Source organism: Xyrauchen texanus, chromosome 20, assembly GCF_025860055.1.
Source record: "Xyrauchen texanus isolate HMW12.3.18 chromosome 20, RBS_HiC_50CHRs, whole genome shotgun sequence".
In the NCBI taxonomy this organism is placed as follows: domain Eukaryota; kingdom Metazoa; phylum Chordata; class Actinopteri; order Cypriniformes; family Catostomidae; genus Xyrauchen; species Xyrauchen texanus.
The window spans coordinates 4,734,959-4,760,217 of record NC_068295.1 but is presented as its reverse complement, the minus strand read 5'-3'; the positions used below and the strand labels follow the sequence as shown (position 1 = coordinate 4,760,217).

Here is a 25,259-nt window from a genome sequence, read left to right as displayed (position 1 = left end):
GCTGATAAATCAAATATGAATCAGAGATTCATGGACTGATTCGCGATTCAAAGGACTGATTCATAGATTCGTGGATTAATTGTTCGCTCACCGTCCTGTGTGCATGCCCCCAACAGATTGATGATGTTTTTGTGTCGACCAATCATCTTCATCATCTCCATCTCTGACACCAGGTCAGAAAGGTCCTTCTCTGTTGCATCATCTAAAAACAACAAACAAACAAATGAATGAACAAATAGAAATACATCTTGTTTTTGATGCATCTCCTCTTAATTTAGAAATATCCTAAATTAATCCTCCTGTTTCTTGTTGACTATATGGCTGTGTTTGGAATGTAATCCTATAGTACTTCTTACTGCATACTACTGTATATACTGCATACTATTTTCGGTATGTGAAACATTAGGCAGTTTTGACATTAACATTTCAAATGGTAGTATGCTACACTGTTGTTACATGATCTCACAGCATATGTACTGCTTAGTGAATACTATGCAGTATATACTATATGTTTTTTTTTTTTATAGTATGTGAAATTTAATATGATCTCACTATATACCATATACTATAAACTATTTCAAATAATAGTATGTGAAACATTTCAAATAGTATGCTACACAGTTGTCATAATCTCACTGCATGTGTGCTGTTTACTGGATACTACACAGTATATACTGCATACTATTTTTAAATAGTATGTGAAACAATGTAGTATGCAATGATAAACATTTCAAATAGCATTATATTTCACTGTTGTCACATGATCTCACTATTTGTACTTTGTATTGAATACTACGCAGTATGCACTATATACTGCATACTATTTTTAAATAGTATGTGAAACAATGTAGTATGCAATGATAAACATTTCAAATAGCATTATATTTCACTGTTGTCACATGATCTCACTATTTGTACTTTGTATTGAATACTACGCAGTATGCACTATATACTGCATACTATTTTTAAATAGTATGTGAAACAATGTAGTATGCAATGATAAACATTTCAAATAGCATTATATTTCACTGTTGTCACATGATCTCACTATTTGTACTTTGTATTGAATACTACGCAGTATGCACTATATACTGCATACTATTTTTTAAAGTATGGGAAACATGCAGTATACCATGATAAACACTATATACTACATACTATTTGAAATAGTAGTAAGTAAAACATTAAGCACTTATGCAATGATAAGCATTTCAAAAAGTGTTTTGCTACACTGTTGTCACATGACCTCACTGCATGTGTACTGCTCAATGAGTACTATACAGCAGAGGTCTTCGCAGGTCCACCCTAACCTCGAGGAACCGAGACCTGACACAGGACACGTACGGGTTCAGATCCACATTTTATATGGTCAGCTGGGTCCGGGTCCATTCTATCGCTGCAGGTCCCAGGTCTGTTTAACCTTATGTGTAATAACCGAGTCGATCCAGGAAGACCCCGCCGTGATCAGACAGCGCTGATGATGTTGGTGCTCTGTGTGTGTGTTGTAACTTGCAACATTGTAAAATTAGGATGAGAGAGTGTGGGCCGGGACATAATGCAGCAGAGCCACAACGAGCTGAGTGACGCCAGAGGCAGAGCGGAACTAAGGCACACAATAGCAAATTAGCAATGCTAACGTTAGCAGCCATGGTAATGAACAAGCAATCGTTATTATAGTTCAAAAGGGCAAACAGTCGAAGTTATCTTATGCAAGATACAAAAAAACTGCTAAGCTGATTCTAAGCTATTTTACCAACTTTCTTGGCAAGGAGGATGGATTATATGCGTCATGGCCAGGCACAGGGGAGAAGGCTACTGACGTTACATTAGGTAAGACATAAAGTTTTGTTTTCATAACTTGTAAATTAACTTGTTAATAGCAATCAGCTGTGAAATCGGTGTCGATCGGGTCTGTGTCGCCCGGCCAGGTCCCAGCCCTTCAAATAATAGACGGGTCAGGTTCGGGTCCCACAATTCTCGGTTCTGCATGGTAGAGGTACAAGCTTTCAAATAATAGATGGGTCCAGTTCAGGTCCGGCTAGTACATTTCTAGGTCTCTTTGAGTTTGGGCACTAATTTTTGGACCTGTGAAGACCTCTCCTTTGCAGAATATACTATATACTATATACTATACTCTTTTTAAAGCATGTGAACATTTTCAAATAGTAGAATGCTACACTGTTGTCACATGGACTGAGTTCAGAATTGCATACTACCATACTACACATACTATTTCTGCCATAGACACATATAGAGTAATAAGAGTAGTTTGAGTAGTATGCCATTCCGAACTCAGCTCTCACTGCATGTGTTCTGCTTACCAAATACTTTACAGTATATGCTGCATTCTATTTTTAAATACTATATGCAACATAATGCAGTATGCAATGACATTTTTTTAAATAGTAGTATGCTACACTGTTGTCCCATGATCTCACTGTTATGTGTACTGCTTGCTGAATACTATGCAGTATATACTGTATACTTTACACTAATTACATTTTTTTTTTTATTTCAAATCTTATGCATTATTCAATAATAAACATTTCAAATAGTAGTATGCTACACTTATGTCATGATCTCAATTTGCTATGCAGTAAATACAATATAGTATACTGCATACTAATTTTAAATAGTAGTGCACTACACTGTTGTCCCATGATCTCACTGCATGTGTAATGCTTACTGATGATACAAACAAAGATGATGGTTGATATTACTTCTGGTTCTATCGTCTTTCTGGAAATGGAATACAATGGCAATGTATGTATTTGGCAAAAGTATAAAGTATGTGCAGAGTATGCATACTGCATGCTGCAAAAATAGTATGAGTAGTACTATTACTAGTACGAATAGTACGAGTCCAAACATACCGTACGTGAGTAGATTGATCCGACTGGCCTGCTCATGTCCCAGTGTCTGTGCATGTGGTGTCGCTTTACACTGAAGAGCCGACACACACAGCTCTCTTTTCATTGCCTCACGATTAAAAATCGTTTCTTCCATTTAGAGTAATTACCTCAGAGACAGTCACCTTTTCATTATCTGCCTGCTGATCACCCGAGCGAAGCTGACACAATCCACTGACCAACATTCCTGTCTTATCTTACTTAATCCCATTTTTTTTCTTAAGAATGCTATGCACTCTTCCTTCCATAATGGATTCCTGAACATTTCAAGGACTTTTCATGAAAACACCATTTCTCTAAAAAAGTTAAAGATAATTTTACAGAAATTGGACTCTCAAGCCACACTTAAAAATGTATGCACGTCATTGCATTAGACAAAACAATTGCAAACAAACTGGAATTTAAAGCTAGCATAAGCAGACTTTTTAAGCAAATGCATTTAGAATTTTTGTGTGACAATTTCCTCACACAAATCATAAGGCATATGGCTATAGAAAAATGTATGGTGCTTTTATGGAGCTTTACAATATAAATCATCATCCCAAAAAGCACTGTAAACATTCTTAAAACATCTCGTTTTGTGTTCTATAGAAGAAAGAAATTCCAGACTTGGAACAATAGAAAGGCTAATAAATGATAGCAGATTCTCATTTTCGGGTGAACTATTTCCTTGTGTCTAAATACTTTTCGGGCCACTTTACATTAGTAATTCAAGCAGGACTAAGAGTGAACTTGCACTTGTTTCAAGTGTTTTCTACCGTGGTCTCTTCTCAGCAGCCCTGCCCCCACTCAGACCTTTTTCCTTACTTTAAAACATTTTTTGAGACGCACGCTCCCTCCCCCACTCTCCTCTCTTTCTGTCTTCTTTCTTTCTTTCTTTCTTTCTTTCTTTCTTTCTTTCTTTCGGCATGAGGGTTGGTCTTTGTGCAGGTGAGGAGCGAGAATTGTGCAGCTGGTGAGCAGAGGGTCAGCTATGCGGCCTCTTGACCCGTGCTCTACCAGAGTCTCTCAGCACCAACAATAACCCCTCGCAGGCCTCTAGACTACAGACCCTGCTTATCCCACTTTCTTCTGCAGTCACAAGTGCAGAATAAATATACACACTGAGATCAAAACACAACATTTACTAGTCTGGTTAACTTCTTAGTTTTTCTAAAATTAGCATTAAAATGGACCATGAGTGGCAAAATGCCATCACAATTCTAAAATAAACAAATTTGAAAATGTTCTGATGAAATGCGAGTGGTGCTTGCCCATGCAAAAATCGTCACCACGATGCTAGCATAAAGAGCGCAAAAGTGCCCGCCCACTTTTTAACTGTCATGGTTTCCGGAAGTATCTTTTCCATAAATTTTTTCCTGCAGGTATTTAATATAATCCTTCAAAAAACATTATAAACTTTGATTTGTAACAACAACAAAAAAACGATGAAAATCATCGTAATCAAATTGAAAATGGTAGAAATATAAAACTATTGATTTAAAGGAGTGATGACATGAGGAATCACATTTCCCTTGATCTTTTGACATATCACAGGCCATTGTACTACAAAAACATACGGTAAGTTTCAGAACTCTAAACTTCCTCATCACTGTAAAAAGAGAATTTGCTGAAACCAAGCTGTCAAAATGACAAGTTCTCTACTTCCTGCACATTGTGATGTCACACTGTTGGAGACATTTGCATCTGACGGCCTCCACAACAACGCATCAACGCCTACTTTACCTTTAATCCCACCCAGTAGCAGTGAGCAGTTTGCCAACAGAGAGCCAAACATAAAAGTGGGCGTTTACTGTTAAGTCTTAAAGGAGCAGCAGCACCAAAACTGAGTGTTTTCTGACAGAGGGTCAGAATGAGTGTGGAAAAATGATAATGTTTTAAAAATATATGACTATTTTTGTGCAAAAAAACGTTACTGATATTATAACTGAACCTTAAGGAACATTTTTAAATAGTAAAAAAGGCATGTCATGTCCCCTTTAAAGTTATAAGTACAGAAACAATACATTTTAAATTAGTTACAAAATGTTCAGATATATACAAATATAGCAGTCGTTTGAAAGTGTAGGGAAACCAGTTGCGTCATTCACAGTGTGTCATGGGAGTGGGCGGTCACTGCAGAGCTCTTTTGGCGTGCTTTGTTAATGCAATTGTGGATTTTCCTCCTCGGGATCATGGGTAGTGTATTTTTTCACCAGATCTACACAATGAAGTTAAAATAACATGTACTAAATGCTTTAAACTGAATAATATAGAATCAATTATACAACTGATCTGTCTATAAAGGTTTATAAGTTAGAATTAAAAATCAATTTGCTTATGGCGAAAATGAATGGGATTTTAGGTGGTTGCCAGGGCATTGCTATTTGGTTGCTAAGGTGTTCTGAGTGTTTCTGTGCAGTTTCAAAAGTGTTCTCTATGTTAAAATACTGTGGCCCTCAGATAAAGCTCAAGTCCCTCCTTCAGTGTAAGTCTAAGTCCAGGTTTTATTGTCCACCAGTCCAATTGGTTATAAGGATAATATCAGCACTTTCAATAAGCTGCATGGTTTGAGGTATCATTCATGTCTGCAGTATGGTGTCAGGTTTATTCAACTCCCTAATCATGAACAATAGTAATTGCCATGTTTGCCATAGCAAACTCCACTAATTAGTAAACAATCCTGAAATTCTGCGACCATCAGGATGAATGAAAACCTTCTCATTTACTCACTGTGTACAAGTAAACATGAGCTAAAAGCTGACTGGAGACACTCTGCAAGACACAACTGTGCTGAACTACATCTTGGAAATGTTTAACATACAGTTGCATGTGTGATATAGTTTGAAATGGCCTCTTACCTTTCAGCATCTTGACAGCTACAGTCAAGGCCTCTTTTGGTTTGTCCTTGTCAATGCCCAGAGCTTCAGCCATGACCACTTGACCAAAGCAGCCCTCGCCCAGCGGTTTACCAAGAGTTAACCTGCACAAACACCAGTGACCACAAACATTATAAACTGACAATTTCCTGGGGCTAGGTCTCATTTGAGTAGAATTGAATGCGTTTGCTAGGTATTTAGATATTTATAATCATCAACATTCAATATAACATATTAGAAGACGTTTTCACATTTTCTGTGATGATTTTGGGGCAACATCTGTAGCATTCAGAATTCTGCAATGAGACAAAAGTACTACACTCTTATTCAAAGCGTAAAACACCATCAAATTTGCAGAAAGAACCCAAAAAAAACAAAGGCACACAAATTCAGCTTATTTGTAAAACTTTAAGAATGATGGGCGCTCCAATTCTGTGAAAATCTGTTTGAGAGTTCTGCGGTCGAGGATTTCGGCTGGCATATTATGTATGGTATGTGACTTCCAAGTTACAAAGCTGTCTAGGTTGGCATCCCAATAGGTTTTGGTACACAGCTCATTTCTGTCTGTATATATCAAACACAAGTATTGCTGATATCAGGTATGTCAACATTTAACTGTATATCATATTTGCAGTGTGCGTGTTGGTGCGGTGTTGTGCTAACTTAACTCAGAAGTGTTAAATAGGTGCCCTTTGACTTCCATTGCAAAGCTTATATTAGACATTAGCAAGTGTGACAGCGGAGTGTCTGGCGGCGCGATCTAGAGTTACAGGTCTCTAGGGTGAATAACAAATACGCCTTTGGGGGTTTAGAGACTTTCATAGTAAGAGAGGGCTAGATGTCACAGCTAACACTTGACTATTGCGCTCTGGTCAAGTGTGAAAAAGATTAGAACATGTACCTAAAGAGTGTTGTAACCTATACGTCACTCGGTCACAAGACTTACGCTATTTGAAGGGGATCTTAAAGGTGAAGTGTGCCCGCCCACTTTTTAAGCAGTCTTGGTTTCGGAAGTATTTTTTACATTCATTTTCTCCATAGGGATTTGATCAAATCCTTCGTATAAGAGTTTTAAGCCATTATAAAGAAAAACAACCAGCTCTGACGTAAAGTAAAATATATTTGAAAATCAGACAAAAAGTCAAAGGTACAAGACTGTGCACTTAATGTCTTTAATCTGGGAATGAACTACAATCTCAAGAAGTATTGCAAATGAAGTAATTGAATTAAAAACAAAGGAAATATATAAACTATTGATTTAAAGGTTTTAATTATAGGCTCGCCAATACAATATATTTTAAGTTTATTGCAAAATATTCAAATTTATAAAATATATAAGCAGTTTGAGAGCGTAGGCAGACCGACTTGTTTGCATTATTCACAATGCACCATGGAAGTGGATGGTAGCTGCATAGCTCTTTTGCCGCACTTTGTTTGCATTATTCACAATGCACCATGGAAGCGGATGGAAGCTGCAGAGCTCTTTTGCCACACTTTGTTTGCATTATTCACAATGCACCATGGAAGCGGATGGTAGCTGCAGAGTTCTTTTGCCGCACTTTGTTTGCATTATTCACAATGCACCATGGAAGCGGATGGTAGCTGCAGAGCTCTTTTGCCGCACTTTGTTTGCAATGATTTTCTGATTCTCTGGATCTTTCTCTTTAGGATTCACGGGTAGTGTAGTTCTTACCCAGAAGTTTCGCCATTAAACATTTTTTAAAAATTAATTTGTGCATATACCATCAGCCTCGGAGCTCACTTTCTCTTTGAAAGTTTATAAGTTATCGTTAAAAATCAATTACCCTATGGAAAAAAAATGTATGCGATTTTTACTAACGTAACAAGACTGTTGCGCACTAGTGGCACTGAAGAGAATAGCAAAAATAATGACTGTTTTTATTAGGGCTGTCAACCGATTAAAATTTGTATTCAAATAAATTACATGGTATGCCGATTAATTAAACGAATCGATCGCAATTAATCGCATATGTAAATATCTGCTGAGTTCAGGGGACATGGTTAACTGTGTTAACTACTTTTTAACACGTTATTTTGTTATACAATTTAATACAAGTTAATGTGTTAAATCGACAGCCCTAGTTGTTATACAAGTTTTAAACACTCCCCCAGTCTTCCACTGTTCGGTTAAAGCCCTGCCCCAAACTCACACCATTGGTTGAGCCATTGTTTTCATGTCAGGAACAGTCAGGTCACCTAAACACGCTGACATTTCACCATTTTGCAGTTCTGTTTAGTGCCGCTAGTAAATACATAGTACAATTTGAAATATGGGCATATACGCTCAAATACATTAACTAATATTTTATTTATATATTTTTATATACAGTATATTCGATTTCTGTGTGGGGTAAAAGAAACCTTTTTTGAATTTTTTAGCAAGTAAAAAACAGTATTTAGCATTTATAATAACTTTTGTTACATTTCTTAAAATGTAACTTCTAGGGACATTTGCAGCAATTCTTTCCCCAAATTATGGCTGGTTTTGAAACAAACAAACACACTCACACAATCACACACTTAATCTTCATCCCTCACAGTTACTATGACATCCCGACCTCTTGACCTGCCAGCGGCCCTTGGTCAACTTTTGATTGACAGGTGTTGGGTTTGCCCCCGGGCTATGTAAACATTCACACCCGCAGCGGGATCTAGGGCCGATCTTTTGTCTGTGATAACACAAACCCCTCTGAGCTGTACGCTCAATGGCGGCCTCTGTCTGTTCAGCCCACCACAGATAATCAATGTTATGTTTATCCTACACGCCAGCCGCAAATGTTAACATTCCACTGTCTTCTGCCTCTCAAAGGCATGAGGCCCCAGGGCACCAAGAGATAAAATGGATAGTCCACCTAAAATTATAAATCTGTCATGATCTATCCTGTATGATGTTGTTCCAAACATCAATGACTTTGCATGGAAGAAAGATGCAATGAATGTGAATGGTGACTGAGTGTTTCACGAAAGAACTTCATCACACAAACATCATGAGGGTCACGGAAATGATGATAGAATTTTCGTTTTTGGGTGAATTACATTTAGCAACAGGTAGACAACAAAACATTTTGGGATACATTTTTAAGGAGTCTAATAAGGTTATTTACTGTGCATTACAATTGAAATGAAAAAGAAATACTGTATCATTTCTAACTAAATCTTCCTCACAAAAATACACGTTTTAGCTTGTTTGCCCAAAAGCAACAATTCTATGGTGGGCGTGAACTTAAATTCCATAGAACGGGGCTTCCCCTTAGCTCCCGAATGAACATTTCCGGCCTTTTGTAACGTATATTAAATAGACAGTAGTTTTCCTTGGTATCATGGTACAGTCATATAATACTGTACTTTATACAACAGTAGGCTATTAAATATTACAATGTTCAAATAATATGGCATTTACAATGTATTCAAAGGAACGTCAGAGAACACCATATTATTGTGTTCCAAAAAACCTTTTTGTAAGCATTTGAACTGCAATATAGTGTTGAAATCTTGCGGCCTCTTTAACTGTATACAAATCAATAACAGTACAAAAATGACCACCTTTTTTCTCCATGTTCATGACAGACTCCTTATACAGGGTTTCTTGGTGATTTATATATATAAGGTTTTAACAATACAACAACAATGGACCCATTGAAAGCTACAACTGATACCGGAAGCATTTAGTTAATATTAAGCACGACAATTAAACATTAATTTGAGAGTCTGAGCTCTGTTGGGTTTTGTTCGCTTAATCACACTGTACAGGTGTGAAATCGAGGTCCAAGTGTCAGAAGAGAATGCGTAACACATACTGTATAGAAAGTTATCAACAGCCAAACCAGCAGAAACTCATATCTCCAAGATAAATGGGTAAAATATGATCTCTCTTTAAGACTTATGGGGTATTAATGGATCAGTGGTAATGGATGAATGATTAATTGTACATTGCAGAAGCATTAGTCACCGGTTAATAATTATGCATAATGGGATTGCGACCACATAACAAGATTAGTTTCACATCACAATGATTTCCAAGTTAAAAGATGCATGATTGCACTTTGAATTTAATACAGGTGGCAAACAACTACAAAAACGAAAGAAAATGAGTCATTTAACTGACACTTTTATCTAAAGTGACTTCAAGTGAGTTTCTTGTTCAAGGGCACATTGATAATGATTAATGGGACTTGAACCGACAACCGATTTGTATCAACTATATGTCGCACCCACTCTACCAATCCCACTTTGAGGAAACTCACTTGTCTCTGGAAAACTCCCAGCGAGGGTCTTCAGGAAGGTCATACTCAGGGATGGGGTCATCGTGGGCGGAGCTACGGCGAGTTGTGATCCTGACCAGTGGCGTGCTGGAGCTCATGGAGGAGCTGGAGTCAGAAGACACCTGTGAGGAGAAAGGTGAATGGCTGATCACCTGTGTCTTTGAGACAGCACCATACACAATCAAAAGCTGTGTGTGTGTGTGTGTGTGTGTGTGTGTGTGTGTGTGTGTGTGTGTGTGTGTGTGTGTGTGTGTGTGTGTGTCATCATTACATGCTGTGACTAAAGACCAAATAAAATATATGGCAAGCTGTCTTGCTCTATTTAATCAGGTTTACGTAAAAGTCATGCAGTAAATAAAATTACATTTTCAATCAGTAGACTCAAAACAAACTTAAATATGTATGATATTTTCCATTTAGAGGCTTCTTTATCAATAACGAAGAACTTACCCCATACAGAATACCTTCATCTTCTCAACAAGGGAAACTGACATGTTATTCAATAACTTACAACATCTAAGCATCACATACAAAGCCACCACAGTGCAAAACTTTAAGGCATAATCTTCTATTGCAGATACACATACACACGACCGGTCAAACGTTTTGAAACACTTGACTGAAATGTTTCTCGTGATCTTAAAAGTCGTTTGATCTGAAGGCGTATGCTTAAATCTTTGAAATTAGTTTTGTGGACAAAAATATAATTGTGCCACCATATTAATTGATAACTTGGACCAAATAATAAAGAAAAGCAGCCAATAAGTGCCCAACATAGATGGGAACTCCTTCAATACTTTTTAAAAAGCACCCCAGGGTGATACATCAAGAAGTTGGTTGAGAAAATGTCAAGAGTACATGTCTGCAAATTCTAGGTAAAGGGGGACATCTTGCTAAGATGCTAAAATATAACACCGTTTTGATTTATTTTGGATTTTGTTTAGTCACAACATAATTCCCATAGATCCATTTATGTTATTCCAGAGTTTTGATGACTTCACTATTATTCTAAATTGTAAAAAAAAAAAAAAAAAAAAAAAAAATTATAATAAAGAATGAGCGTTTCAAAACTTTTGACCGGTAGTGTATATAATATTGAAATACTATTCAGGATAAAAATATTATTTAATACAACATACCTACAGTACAATAGTTGTGGCATAATTTCCAGCACACCAAACAATTGTGCCTCAAATAAATAGTTTTTTTATTTATGTCAAAAGTTACTTATTAACCAATTCGTTAACCAAAAATGTGTTAAAACATTTTTACCGAGACCACAGTACTAAAAGATTAAAAAACACCCCTATATAACGATAAATCCTTATCTTAAAGTATATATGTGTGTATGTGTACGTGTATAAAAGGTTTTTGGAACTCTTTATCTACTTTCTGTTACCTGGCGGCGCAGTGGGATCTGTTTGGTCAGCTTGTGAACCGCAGGTTGACTCCCAAAATCAGGCTTCTTAGCTGACGTTCTCATTCTGCAAACTACGACGATCACCACCATACAAGCGATGAGAAAGACACCTATGCAGTAGATTGCAATCTCTATGTAGTCCGGAGGGTAGTCTTGCTCAATGGTGTCTGTCTGGGCTGTAGTGTAGCGAGGATTATCAGACAAAATTGGACAAAGAAATGAGAGAACAAACCAGGAAGGCCTCTAGCTAATCCTCAAGCAATACAGCGATGGAATATTGCACCAGAAACTTTATTATTTCCCAAAACATGATTCCAAATCGATGCGAGAGCTTGAAGATTTCACAGGAGAATATTCCAGCAGTGATACCAAAACAGAGCAAAAGGAAGGGTTGTTGAAGACTGCAAATCATGCGAGAGGCACAAACATACACACTTAACACATCAATGACTTTTCAAGCTCTCGCTCTAAACTTCTAAAGGAGTTCCACAAATACCTTTCATGCAATAAATACAATTCCTACAAATAATTAGGGATCCTGTAGCTCGAACGGTACAGCATGGCACTAGAAACACTTTGGATAAAAGCGTCTGCCCAATGCATAAATGTAAATACATGTAAATAAAAAATTGACACAAATGAGACTATTGCTTACATACACTAAGCGTGTAAAAATATAACAAGTATTGTTGATAGAATAGCTCAAATAATTTGGTCTTGGAAGAATTTGATGAGAAATGTTTGAGTTCATATTGTGATTTCGGACTTTTTATTGCAAATGTGTTTTTGAAACTAAGACACGTTGAGTCTTTTTCTCAAGAGAGCAATCGAAGAGGCAACAGACTTTAGCAAAAGTCTCAATTTGATCGCCATTTAATCTTATTGAGATACAAAAGTGACTTGGTGATCATGGCTGAGATTTTCAATAGACCCTACCCCTAAAGTTAACTGTCACACAACATGTTATATTTTCATGAATACACTATTTACCTGTTAATTAAACTGTTTTGCTTATGGGGATTTTTGGTTGGGCACATGGTCAATCGCAGCATACATTCTGATACACAACCACCAATGCAAAATCATTTACATATGACCATAGTATCGAAGTACTTCCTGGCACTTAAAGTCCTTCAGGAATATACGCTTCATGGACACGCCGTACACTAACACACACAGTTCCATCTGTCTGACTACAGACTAGTAAGTGGTGCCATTAGTAGACAAAGATTTCTTCTGTTTCCTTGTCCGGAAATGTACTCTTATTAAAATGTGATGAGGGCCATGCTGTTGCATTATGCATGTCAGGATACACATAAGACTCATATAGACCTGTTTAGCTTTTTGACAATGTGTTCTTAAAACTATGAAACATTTTTAATTCAGTGCTATCCAGTTAAACCTGCCCAACGTAATTAAACTTAATGGATATTATATACTAAATCAAGTCAGTCTGGAAACTCCTTTAGACACTCACACACACTCACACACACACACACACACACAAATAAACACAAACACTGCGGTTTTAGAGTTGCTCTAATGACCAAGAAAGCCCAACATCTGATAAAGAAAGCAAATGCTGGGACTTTCTTTAGAGAATTAAGCAGTTATTAGAGCTGAAATGAAAAGAAAAAGACAATGAAGCACATCAGAATGGCATAGGGCTCAATGGACAAATGGGTATAGTGTTAAAAGGAAAGGTTTACCCCAAAATACAATTCTGGCATCATTCATGTTCCAAACCCGTACTTTCATGGAGCACAAATATTTTTTTTTTTTGAAGAATGTTCACGGTGCCCCTTTCGTTTCATGAAAACATACAGTAACTAGGGCTGTCAAGCTCCTAAAAGAAAATAAGAACCATAAAAATATCATAAAAGTGGTGCACATGGCTTGTGTATGATATTCCAATTCTTTTGAAGACAAAAGACAGCATTGTGTGAAGGACAGTCCAAAATCTGAGTCGTGAAAAAATGTCCTTTCTCTGACAACCCCTGGTCACTGTATGCTTTCTTTGTAAAGGCAAGAACAGCTTATACATTCTGCCAAACATCTACTGTAGTCTTCCACGAAAAGTGAGATAAAATGACAGAACTGCCATCTTGGGTGAACGATTCCTTTAAAACACATCTTTTAAAAAATGCGACCATTAAAATGTTAGTTGGGAAGAGAAAACTGGCAACAAAGAGGGAACTAAAAAGCACTTGGGTGCAGTTTTTGGACACTTCCACCCAACAGACTATTGCAAAACTCTTATATTTGACAAGACTTTTTATTGCCATGTTGAACAAACTCAACAGTGATCAATTAAGGACATTAGATTTGTGTTCAAATGTCTGAGCATCGTTCCAAGTGTCTTTCACTCCCTCTGAAAGAGATTCGCCTTAAGATTGGCGTGGTATCAACCAATACCACTGATGTAAAGAAAACTGTACAGAAGCAGTAGAGGACAAGTGTATACCTGGAAGCACCGTCAACCAAGCAGTGTGATAGGAGATCCCAATAGAGTTACCCGCCAAGCATGTATACTCCCCCGCATCCTCGAAAGTTACATTAGGCAGGTAGAGCACCTCAATCTCTTTGTCCGTAGTGTTCACACCTGCCGTCTGAGAGAAACAAAGGAGGAACGCAGAAGAAAAGTGATAGAGAGGGAAGATTGGAATGAAAGGAGAGATACAAGAATGGACAGAGGAGAAGTGGAGGGAAGACAGAAGAAAAGAAACAAATCAGACCCAAAATACCAAAAGGAAAAAGAAGTGGGAGAGGTTTAATGTTGTATTTCTCATCTACACATAAGAGATGGTAGATGTTCCATTTTGGTAGAAGGGATCATCAAAAAGGAAGAACAAAACTGCCATAATGAAATGTAAGGGGATGAGGAAAACAACTTTAAACAAATACGTCTGAAACCTTTGTGCCCCGAACCAAACAAAGGTGAGCCCACCTGATCCTTAATGTCCATGCAAACACAGGTGAAGAAACATGGAAGACAAGCCACTGCCTTTTCGCCAAGAGAGAAAGAACAAAATGGAGAATCAAATAAAGAAAAGCAGAAGAAACTAGGAATGTGTAAAACTACCCATGTTCAGAATTGACTAGTCAGTGGGATTGACTAGTTGATTAGTCAATCTTGAGAAAGTGGAAACAGGGTCATGTCCACCACAAACACAAATCTGAAATGTTTTTTAAAGATGGGATATATTTAGTTTTTTCCGCATTTCGTTATGTATCACACACAGTTGAGCGCACTAGCCTTTCAAAGTTTACTTTTTTGACAGCAAGTCCATAAAGTACGCATTCAACACATGCCTGCTACAGCTGCTTTGTGATACTCTTTAGTACAGTCAAAAATGTGCACAAATTCATGCTGACAATCCGTGTCTTTGCTGGCGTAATTTAAGTCAGGCAAACTCTGTGCAAGCCGAAGCGGTACATGGAAAAACAAAGTATACTTTAGGGTGGCGTTCTTATAAAACGCAATGTTGTGTTGAAAAACAGATAGACGGAGCTCAATGGAATGGTACTTAATGCAGGGGTCTCGAGATGGGTTTTTAATAGTTGAACTATTTTCAACTTGATAGGCTTACAAGGCATTGCTCACAACAGATGATTTGAATCTGACATGAATTATATTGAAATATCTTTTTAAAGGTGGTGAATTTGTTGCACAAGCGGTGCTGTGATGGCAGTAGCAGCACTGCTTTAAACAGAACATTTTTAAGGCGCAACTTCTCGGATAGAGCTTACAGTGCTAAAACGGCACAATCAAACTCTGCCATAATCGTTTTTTGGACAACTTGTCAACTAGTCCATTGTTGGGGGCTCTTCAGGATCAGGAATGGAAAACACTGGACTAGTTGTTGAACTTGACCAATCTCTGGCAGAAACCAAATGGACAAAGTGGAAAACAGACATGGGAAATCTGAGAAAGAAAAGAAAAATAACAAAGCAGAACAGGAAGACTGTGGCAAGGACAAACCAAAGGCTTGTTTCCATGGCCGATTGGCAGGCTTTTAGGAAGAGATCCACCAAAACAAATGGGAAAATTAAAACACCAGACACACCACAACAGCTCAGCGGAAATCCCAGGATCAACAAGATGACATAAAAACAACCCAAAACACCAGCAGGGGGAGATCGCCAGTGAAGATCAATGTTTCTCGTTCTTTGTTTTTACCTGGTAGGACAGTCAGCCAACCGGACTGGTTGACCTGCCCAAGATAATTGGAGACCTGGCACATATATTCACCAGCGTCCTCTTCAGTGACATTGGTGAGAATGAGTACCTCCACGTCCGAGCTGTTTATGCCCGAGCGCTAAGGGGTACCACAACAAGTACAAAAAAACACACATATTTCGTACATTAGGAGAGTGGATAATATGGGGAGAAGAAGAGGGAAAGACCACCACCCATGACGTCATATAATAAAAAGAAGATGTCTAGAATCTTTCCAGCAAGAGTATGCCTTGAACGTCCAGTTTGTCCTCTGCAAGAATAGAGATTAGTATTTTGTTTTTGCAGTGGCCAGGCCGTGATGGAGCACAGCCGGCACTGAATCAACTAATCAGCTAAGAGCGAGATAAGGGGCGGCCGGAGATGCCGGTTCGAGAGAGAAAGAGAGATGCACGCAGCCATGCTGCACATTTGTTTATGTTGGTTTTAAGTTTACCATTCAAGTTAATGTTTACTGTTCAGCCGGTTCCCGCCTCCTCTTTGCCCGTCCTTTACCTGTTACAGTGGTGCAGACACCCGGGAAGGAGGGAACCGGCTGAAGAGTATACATAAACTTTAATGTTAAACTTAAAACCAACATGTACAAACATGCAGTGCGGCCGTGTGCGTCTCTCTCTCTTGAACCAGCATCTCCATCCTCCCCTTATCTCGCTCTCCCGCTGATCAGCTGATTCAGAGCTGGCCATGCTCCATCACGGCCCGGCCATGCTCTCCTCCTCATCATAGTTGTGTTGTGGATGCTGCTTCCCAGAATTGTGTTGGTATGTTGGTACCCCTACTAAGCTGGTCCAACCACTATTAAATCAGCATAAACCAGCAATTCATTCTGGTCTAAGCTGTTCTTTCAGCAAAATGTTTGTCAATAAAATATTCCAAGAAAAAGGACAGAATAAAAGGAAAATGGATCAGACTGAGATCCAAACAGATACTTTAAATAAGAATACAGAGGTCTGATTGGTTAAGACAAACTAAGCATACCTTCAACACGCGGACATATGGGAGTCCATCGGGGCCATAACGGCTGCCGTTCTTGATAATGTGTTGCAGCCACTGGATGTGAGGCTGGGCATCGCTGTAGACTTTACAGACAAACTTAGCATCCTCTCCTACGTGTACGGTGATGTTAGCCGGCAGGCCTGCCTGAAGAATTGGCCGGTGCGGAGAGCGTTCTGATATAAAATAAAAAGAAGGTGCATCATTATATCAATATGTACCTCACTGTAGCTTTATTCTGTTGGTTCTGATTGAACACTATCAATAAAGAGGCAAACTAACAAAAGCACAACACAATAGCTCTGTTTCAAAATCTAGGGAGCTGTCTGGTTTACATAAATTTGTCTCTGCATATTAAACTGGGATAGGACAAAGTATTTTAAAATTGGCAAAATTACAATACACACTTTAACAGACTTTAACACTGCTCCAACTCTATGGCTGTAATTTTTGTTTTCTCAGTTTTGCACACTCAAAAAATTGAATAAATTCAAAGACTCACAAAAGTAAATGGTTTTAAGTAGCTAATACACTTGGTAGTACAGTTTCCTTTTATTTTTTAAACTGACTGCAAACTATATTTGCTTTTGGATCCTTACACTTAGAATTACTGAACTAAATTTCCCATTAAATCGAAACACACACAAAGTAGACTAAACCTAATTTCTGAACCACCCATACACACACCTCTTTGTCTCCACAACACAACATTATTCTCACCCTGTCATTCAGTTCTGATGTGTCTCCTGGTAACCTCGACACACACAGATACACAACCGTGATGTCACACAGAAGATGTGGAGAGGATAACCTCCACAAACAAGAAGTGAAGTCATGTGGGGGATGTAATAGGATTTAGGACTGAGGAGCACACCAAGAGGCTCAGGAAAAGCTGAACACAATGGTGCAAACCAGAGAGAGAAAGCAGAATAAAGAGGGAGCCGGGGTCAAAGGATGGTAAGTATAAAGGATGCCCAACAGATGGGCAGTGAAAGGAAAAGACAAACAGATGAGGAACAAAAAGTTAGAGACATTAAGTTGCTCTGGGGTCCACTCATGCTGGGGCAAACTGGACACTTCTGTGAGTATTTGACTACTATTTGAAGGTAAAATGAATATATGTGCTGTAACCATAACAACTGAATTTTTTTCTGTCTGCTCATCTACCTCATCCATCCACCCATCCATCCATCCATCTGTTTCTAAATATATAAATCTAACCATTAATTCATCCACCCATTCTTCCATTCATCATCAATAAACCCATTTAATTCATGAATTCATTTATCCACTAATTCATTCAACCGTCATATTTCCATACATCCATCCATCAATCTGTTTCTCAATCTATTCATCTATCCATTCATTCATCCACCCAATCTTCCATTCATCCATCCATATACCTATTTAACTATCCATAAATTAATTCATCCATCATCTTTCCATGTATCCATCCATCTATTCATTCATCTATTCATCCATCCATCCATCTGTTTCTCAATCTATTCATCTATCCATTCATCTTCCCATTTTTCCATCCATCCATATACCCTTTTAAATATCCATCCATTCATTCATTCATCCATCTATATACCATTTAACCATCCATCCATACACCCATTTAACTACACATCATCCATCCATATACTGATTTAACTAACCATCCATCCATTTCTGAATCTATTTATCTAGCCATCCATTCATCCACCAATGTTTTATTCATCCATCCATTCACCATTTAACTATACATTCATCCATCTATCTAACCATCTAACCATTTACTGTAACTATCCATCCATTCATATACCCATTTAATGATCCAACCATCCAACCATCTATCTATCCATCCATTCATTCATCCAACTAGCCATCCATATACCCATTTAACTGTACATCCATCCATCCATCTACCCATTAAACTATACATCCATTCCTTTCTCCAACAGTTTGCTGTCCTCTCTATCCCTCAATCACAATAACAGTGATAACCAAATACAAAAATAGAAATCAATTAAAGAAGAATTTTATCCTTCACCCAAGTCATTAAAAGTTCAAATAACTCTTAACTCAAATGACAATAGAAAGCCTAAGCACCAGTGAGTAAAAAACAGGGACCAAAGCCTGATTAAGAGAGATTAATTAATCTGGTAAGTAATTTAAATCTACAAACAAGTAGTTGCAAACAGATACAAACCTCTAGCAAAAAGTCTTCCTTCAACAGACACATAATCGCTAAAACACACGCAGATGCATGTTTATAGAAATGCTTTGCAAGCAACACACCCCTGACCCTACCAATCTTAAGTGGCGGAGTGGTGCACAAGCTCACTCCAACAAAATCATTTTCCATATATCCAACCATAACCAGTTCAGTGTCAGATCTTTCTCTGAGGCTCTTTATAAAATCACTGAGTCACCCTTGAATTGTGCCAAGTGCCATTCACTCACCCACATCACCACCAAATCACAATCTATCAATTACATCATTAGCCAGGCTTTTACAGGCCAATCTGGCGTCCCGAAGCGAGACCGTTGAACTTTGTGTAACCTGCTGACTTGGCATACACGGCCCAGAGAGGGTCGCTGTCGTTGGCACAGTATTGGTCAAGAGAGACATGATGGCCGATGACTGAGTCACTGTGCCAACTAGTGCTGGGCAATATGAAGATATGCAACTAGGGATGTTAATGATTAATTGAAAATCAATGAATTGTCGTTAACAATTTGATCGATTAAGCTTATCGATCGTTGATTAATTAATTTCAGGACAAATGCATTCAGTAATCATGATTACGATCCACAACATGAAGTTCTAATGAACTCAAATATGTATACAAATGATATATCTTAAGTATCTTCAGATAGAAGTTACTACTAACAGTATTTCATTAACAGTAATTAAACAATTACAAATTCGAACTAAACAGTCTAAATGTGTTTAAATACACTGAACTAAGCTTAAAATACTCAACTTTCTTAAGTGTATTAATTAAAATTATATCTAAACAATAGGCTATTTGCACGTATTAGAGTCCTCCACGAGCGTTTTGCGACATTAACGTTAACGATTAATTGATTGTTAATTTCCACAACGATCGATTATGAAAATGTCTGAAAATTGACATCCCTATATGCAACGGTAGAAATGTGTCAAACAGGGCTGAACTGGTAATCTGGCATATCGGTCATTTTCCCCGTGGGTCGACGCACTTTGGGGCCAATCAGGGGCGGACTGGCCAAGGGGAGAACCGAGCGGGCCGGTTGGTCACCTGCAAAACGGGAAAGAAAAGGACAGTGACCCCACCCCCCTAACAACTTTTGCACCAGTTGCTATGTAAAATCCTGAGCCGATTTCTCTTCCCAGTCCAGCCCTGGTGTCAAACGATTTTGCAATACCGTTTATATTGCAGAACTACTTTTAGCGACGGAATAATATTAAGATGTGAAAATACAGAGTGGATGCATTCCAAACAAGTCAGGACGCGAGGATGGGCTTTGTTCGGCACAATGCAAAGCAGAGTTTAGTTGTTTACGGTTGCCGAGCTTATTTTACTGATGTGCGATGACAGGTGCGCTTATATCGGCTATTTTACAAACGTCTTCGAATGCGGCTCATCCAATCAACAATTCGAGTCAGAACGTTTTCTTTTATTATATTAGCTTTACAGTTTTGAGTCTTTGCGCTGCTGCCAGATTTAGTCATTTGTTATGAATAATCTCATTTTTCGGTTTGCGCCCATCAAGTTCCAAATAAAAAGAGAAAATAATCACATAAGTACTCTTCATTAGCTAGCATTTTATTCACTAAATTATCCAAAAATATGATATTACCACGGTTATTCAGCAAATATATGTGAAAACAAAATACCTAGATTGTCATATATAACGATACCATGACATAAAATGACTTAATAACTCATATCGTGATATAAGATTTTGGTCACAGCAGCCATACCAAATGCTAATAGTGTAGCTAATGTCTGGCCACCCAAAACTCCAATTATTTGATACTGTATATAATGTGAACTCAAATTCTCAGATGGGGTTTTGTTGGAAATAATCTACCGTTGAAGTTTCTTTACTGGAATTTGGCTGATGTCCTTGGTAAACAGCAATAATTAGAGTGTGTTTGGCTCTTTTGAGTGTTAGCGCTTTGTACTTTGTTCAGCTTTGAAATGCAGGCCATTTCAGAGAAGAGCCACTTTCAATGACCTCTCAGAACAGTCAGCAAGATTCCGATTCTGGCACAGAGAAAAATATTTCTCTCTTCTGACCCTCCAATCCACTTCAAGTCGATTTGATAGATTTATCTGGTAGGTTACTTTGACATTGAGGTGAACAAAGAAGAGCAAAAAACACTCTCTGCCTTGTTTTGCCTCATTCTCTCTTGCTTTTTCTGTGATGCGGGTATTAGACTGAGCCAGACACAAAAGGGCTTTAAAGCCTTGCAATAAAACCGAACAGAAAAACAGAGACATTCTAAAAGATTGCTTATACTTAACCCAGATCAGAGGCCCTAAATAGGGAGCATTTATATGTGTGTGAGCCTATTTCGTTGTATGTCTGCATTTTGTATATGTCTGTGTGCATTAGTGTATGCATTTAAAACAGTAGTATGGTTTCAGGATGGTTTCGATTGACCTATAGATGAAATTACTAAACAAACAGTCTGTGATGACACTTCTGGGTTCTTCTAATACACCATAAAAAGAGCTGGGTAACATTAGCACTTCACTATAACTGCTTACCAAAAACATTATGAGAGTTGGATTCAAACAACCCATTTTACATGCAAAGAAACGTGTCTACACACATAAAGCATGCAAACTTTACTTACCCACTACATCCAGGGTGTAGGTGTGGTTGATGGAGCCATAGGAGTTTTCAACCAGGCAGGTGTAGTTGCCTTTATCAGAGGGAACGACACTCTCCATAATTAGAGTCCAGTGTTGGTGTCGAACCTGAACCGCAACACAAAAATCCATTATATACTGTACTGTCCATTAACACAATCTTAACTTCCTGCATAGTACAACAGGACACATTTTGAACTGTTTAATTCGTGTTTTCCAGTTGTTTGTGCCATGTACTAGTTTGGTGGATCGTACCTCATTACAGTATCTGGCTGGCACTTTATTTTATTCATTACGCATCAAATTAATCTTGACCAAAACTCAAGACTTAGTCTAGACTCTGGAACAATTATACTCAACTTTAAACCTATTTGTGAGCAAATCCAGATTTGATAAATGTATATAGCTAAAAATGAGCTTAGCTAAACTTAAAGCTAATCCTTTGCAGAACGCAGCAAGTAACATTATAAGCTTAATTGAAAAAAGAAGCTTGCTACATTTAAGCTACTTCATTTTTTTTTGTTGAATTTTGATCTAATACATGTATATTAGATAGCAAAAAAAAGATCTCCAAATGAAGATTGATTGAAGGGAAAATGTAAACATTATATAGAGACACTAATTTGCTACTTAATGTTGCTAAACTAATAGCTTCACAATTCGAAGCGATGCTAATCACCCGAAACCATGGTCATAGAACAAAAACTGAGGACAAAACTGAGAGTAGTACAGATGACAGGCAGGAGAGAGAAAGAAGCTGGGCCAGAGAAAGTAGGTTTTCAAGCGAGAGCACCATGGGAAAAGTAATATCATCATGCCGACAGACGAGCGTGCTCCCGCCCCCACCTCAGGAATGCAGCTCTCGTGACTGCAGGCCACAAAATCGAGCGTCTCTTCCGTGGACTCACTCCAGAGCCCTGTTGCACCGTGAGCGCTCTGAGACAAACTGGGAGTTTCTGTACCTCAGGCACTGCAGTTTATGTAGTTTATCCATAACAATATTTTCTCACATTTATGACGATATCATTTTTTATTCATTTTATTTAATTTGCAGTTTAATTTAAATCAAAGTACTTCACACAGCTGGAACTAGTTAGTTCTTATATCCTTAATATAGAGGGTTTTATATGAAAATATAAAAAAAAATTTAAAACAATGATGAAAACTAAAACTAAAACCAGATTAACCATTTAATGGCCGCAAAGTGTCAAAATGTAAGCGTCAAAATTAAAAAATGTAATTAAATGATTAAATTGTCACTTTATTTTCACAGTGACATTGCATTGTCCCTGTCAAATTAAAAACTAAAATGCAATTGATGATTTGCACATGGCAAGACTGTCTTTTATGCAATTCACAAAGCTTTTTCTTAATGTTAACGCAACAATAGTGACATAGTTCAAACTATGTAATCAATGTAATGATGTAAACTATGTAAATGTAATACATTTGTTTATGTCAGTTAACTCCACCCCCTTCCCCTTAACGTTTAAGGAAATATATTTAAAAACATTTTTAATTATATTACTTTAATTATAATTATATACATGTTATATAATTATATTGACATGTTAATTATGGAGAAAATTGCATGTTTATGATTATAAAGTTTAAATTTAAGTTTCAAGTTTTTTATGAAAATATTTAAAGGGTTGTTTTGTTATTATATTTATTGAATTTTTTTATATCATAACCAATCATTAACACTCATTACAAATCACATTTGATCATACATTACATTATACATTAATAATCAAAATCTTTTCATTAGTTGCACCAGATAAAATTAATTTCTTAACTGAAATTTAAGACTTTTTCTCTTTAGCAAAACTCTTACTCACAAAACCTGCTAAAAGAGTCCAACCAAAATAAAGTTCATCAGATCGCAGGCACTCGAGGGTTTTAAAGCAGCTGAGCCTCTCCAACTCATATTCAGTTTAGAGGAAATAAAACACGGTTGGACTATTTGAGTTTTCCATGATGCTATGCCTCAGGTATGTTAAGAGTAAATAAACAAAGCCGAACATATATTTCAAACCATCACTGAGAAATAAGTAAAATAATAAATGCTTTCCTCGACAAAATATCAAGAACAGACAGCAGAATATCATACAGTTCAAATGTAAAAATGATAGTAAGTCATTTTGTCTACAATTACAGTAAATAGTAATATGAGCATATATAATTAAACAAATCATTTCATAGTCCTATAGTAAGTCATTCCGCTCATATCTGTGCCTACAGTTCAATCGAGTTTGAGCAAATGGCTGCTCAATCATTAGTGACCCTCTCTTATGTTTTCAGAGCAAACAGATAATGACTGGGGTACACTTTAACCAAGACCTGGTGCTTTTTACCAGCTGTTCCGTGCTAACTATTTTGATGCCCTTAAATCCATTGAATATCATGGAACTTCGATATACCATAATACTCTATGATTACCATATTCATGTACCATGGTTTTTTCTTTGGTACAAGCACAAACAAAATGGTTGCATTGCACTAGTGAAGACGTCTTACCTTGTAGCCACCCATACGATCCTCCTGTCTGAAGAGTTTCCCATTTTTCAACCACCACATCTTGGGTTTGGGGTTCCCTCCAGCTGCGCACCGAAACTTCACAGTGTTGGCCGCCGGTACGGCGTGTAGCTTCTTCTCCATCTTGTCCGGCGAGGTCCAATATGGTGCCCCTGCAGAAAAAAGGAGCAATTACAACCAACTATTTACAACATCCAAAAATCAAATCAACATGAATCAACATAAATCACATGCTTATGTTTTCCTTCTTGTCAGTTTTCAAGCTTTCTAAGATTGCTTCATGTTGCACAGCTATACAAACCAGCCTAAGATGGTTTGCAGGTCTTAGATGGTTTCCCAGTCTGGGAAAACTGGTCTGTTTGCTGGTTTTACAGAGATATAGGGCACATTTTAGCTGGTCAGGCTTGGTGACTAGCTGGCAGACCAGCTAAACCAGCTATGGACTAGCTTGGCCAGACTGGGAGACAAGCTAGACCACCTTAAACCACCAGTTACAGCAAAACAGCTTAGGCTGGTTTAAGCACCAGGGAATTACAAAAAAAACAGACTCCCCAACCCCAACATAAATACGTCCTGGCGCAGACAGAGAGGAAGAAAGAAAGAAAAAACCCATCTGAAACTCAGCAAGAGGAAACAGGAAGGCATGCCTGCGGATGCAAATCGAAACAGTTATTCACACTTGCATCACCTCATGACTGCACCGCCCATATGGTTAATGGAACCCTGCGATTCACGGTGAACGACTTAAATAAAAACATATTTCGGTTTGCTCTACATACACGAGAGATTAGGAGAAACAAGTCGGTCCAAAAACTCAATGGCCTGCCAAGAAAGAACTGGACCGCCAAGAAAGAACTGGACCATCACATTAAATTTCTTTTGTTCGAAAGAGATGCTAACCGGAAGATTAAAACAACTTGATATGAAACGTGTAAACAAACGTCTTCCCTTCAGCATGTAGGCATGCTAATTGGTTGTCAACCCAACCCTTTCCTTTAACGTCTAGCTATCTTTCCTTCTTTCCTCACCACCCAACTTTTCATCTCATCTCCTGGGAATTTTTTCCCTCTTTCTGACCTCAACGTCTGTAAGCTTGGCTCCTTTGAACTATTTAACGGTTAAGCTTTCAATGAGAACAGGAAGAAGATGAGACATTGGGGAGGTAGGG

General features: G+C 37.8%; 1 protein-coding gene across 6 annotated transcripts in view; it reads right to left on the bottom strand.

The window, feature by feature from the left end:
• The window catches only part of LOC127660529 (fibroblast growth factor receptor 2), a 63,322-nt gene that overhangs the window by 18,018 nt on the left and 20,045 nt on the right, over positions 1 to 25,259 (bottom strand). For 3 of the 6 annotated variants that reach the window (XM_052150833.1, XM_052150838.1, XM_052150839.1), the window contains 8 exons: positions 24,074 to 24,243; positions 21,538 to 21,661; positions 16,686 to 16,876; positions 13,935 to 14,079; positions 11,444 to 11,646; positions 10,033 to 10,172; positions 5,750 to 5,871; positions 92 to 202 (listed from right to left, as the gene is read on the bottom strand). In XM_052150833.1, coding sequence (XP_052006793.1) covers positions 92 to 202; positions 5,750 to 5,871; positions 10,033 to 10,172; positions 11,444 to 11,646; positions 13,935 to 14,079; positions 16,686 to 16,876; positions 21,538 to 21,661; positions 24,074 to 24,243 — 1,206 coding nt within the window. Of the gene's footprint in view, positions 1 to 91; positions 203 to 5,749; positions 5,872 to 10,032; positions 10,173 to 11,443; positions 11,647 to 13,934; positions 14,080 to 15,650; positions 15,790 to 16,685; positions 16,877 to 21,537; positions 21,662 to 24,073; positions 24,244 to 25,259 lie in introns of all 6 variants that reach the window. The other 3 variants (XM_052150837.1, XM_052150836.1, XM_052150834.1) reach the window with 3 other exon arrangements.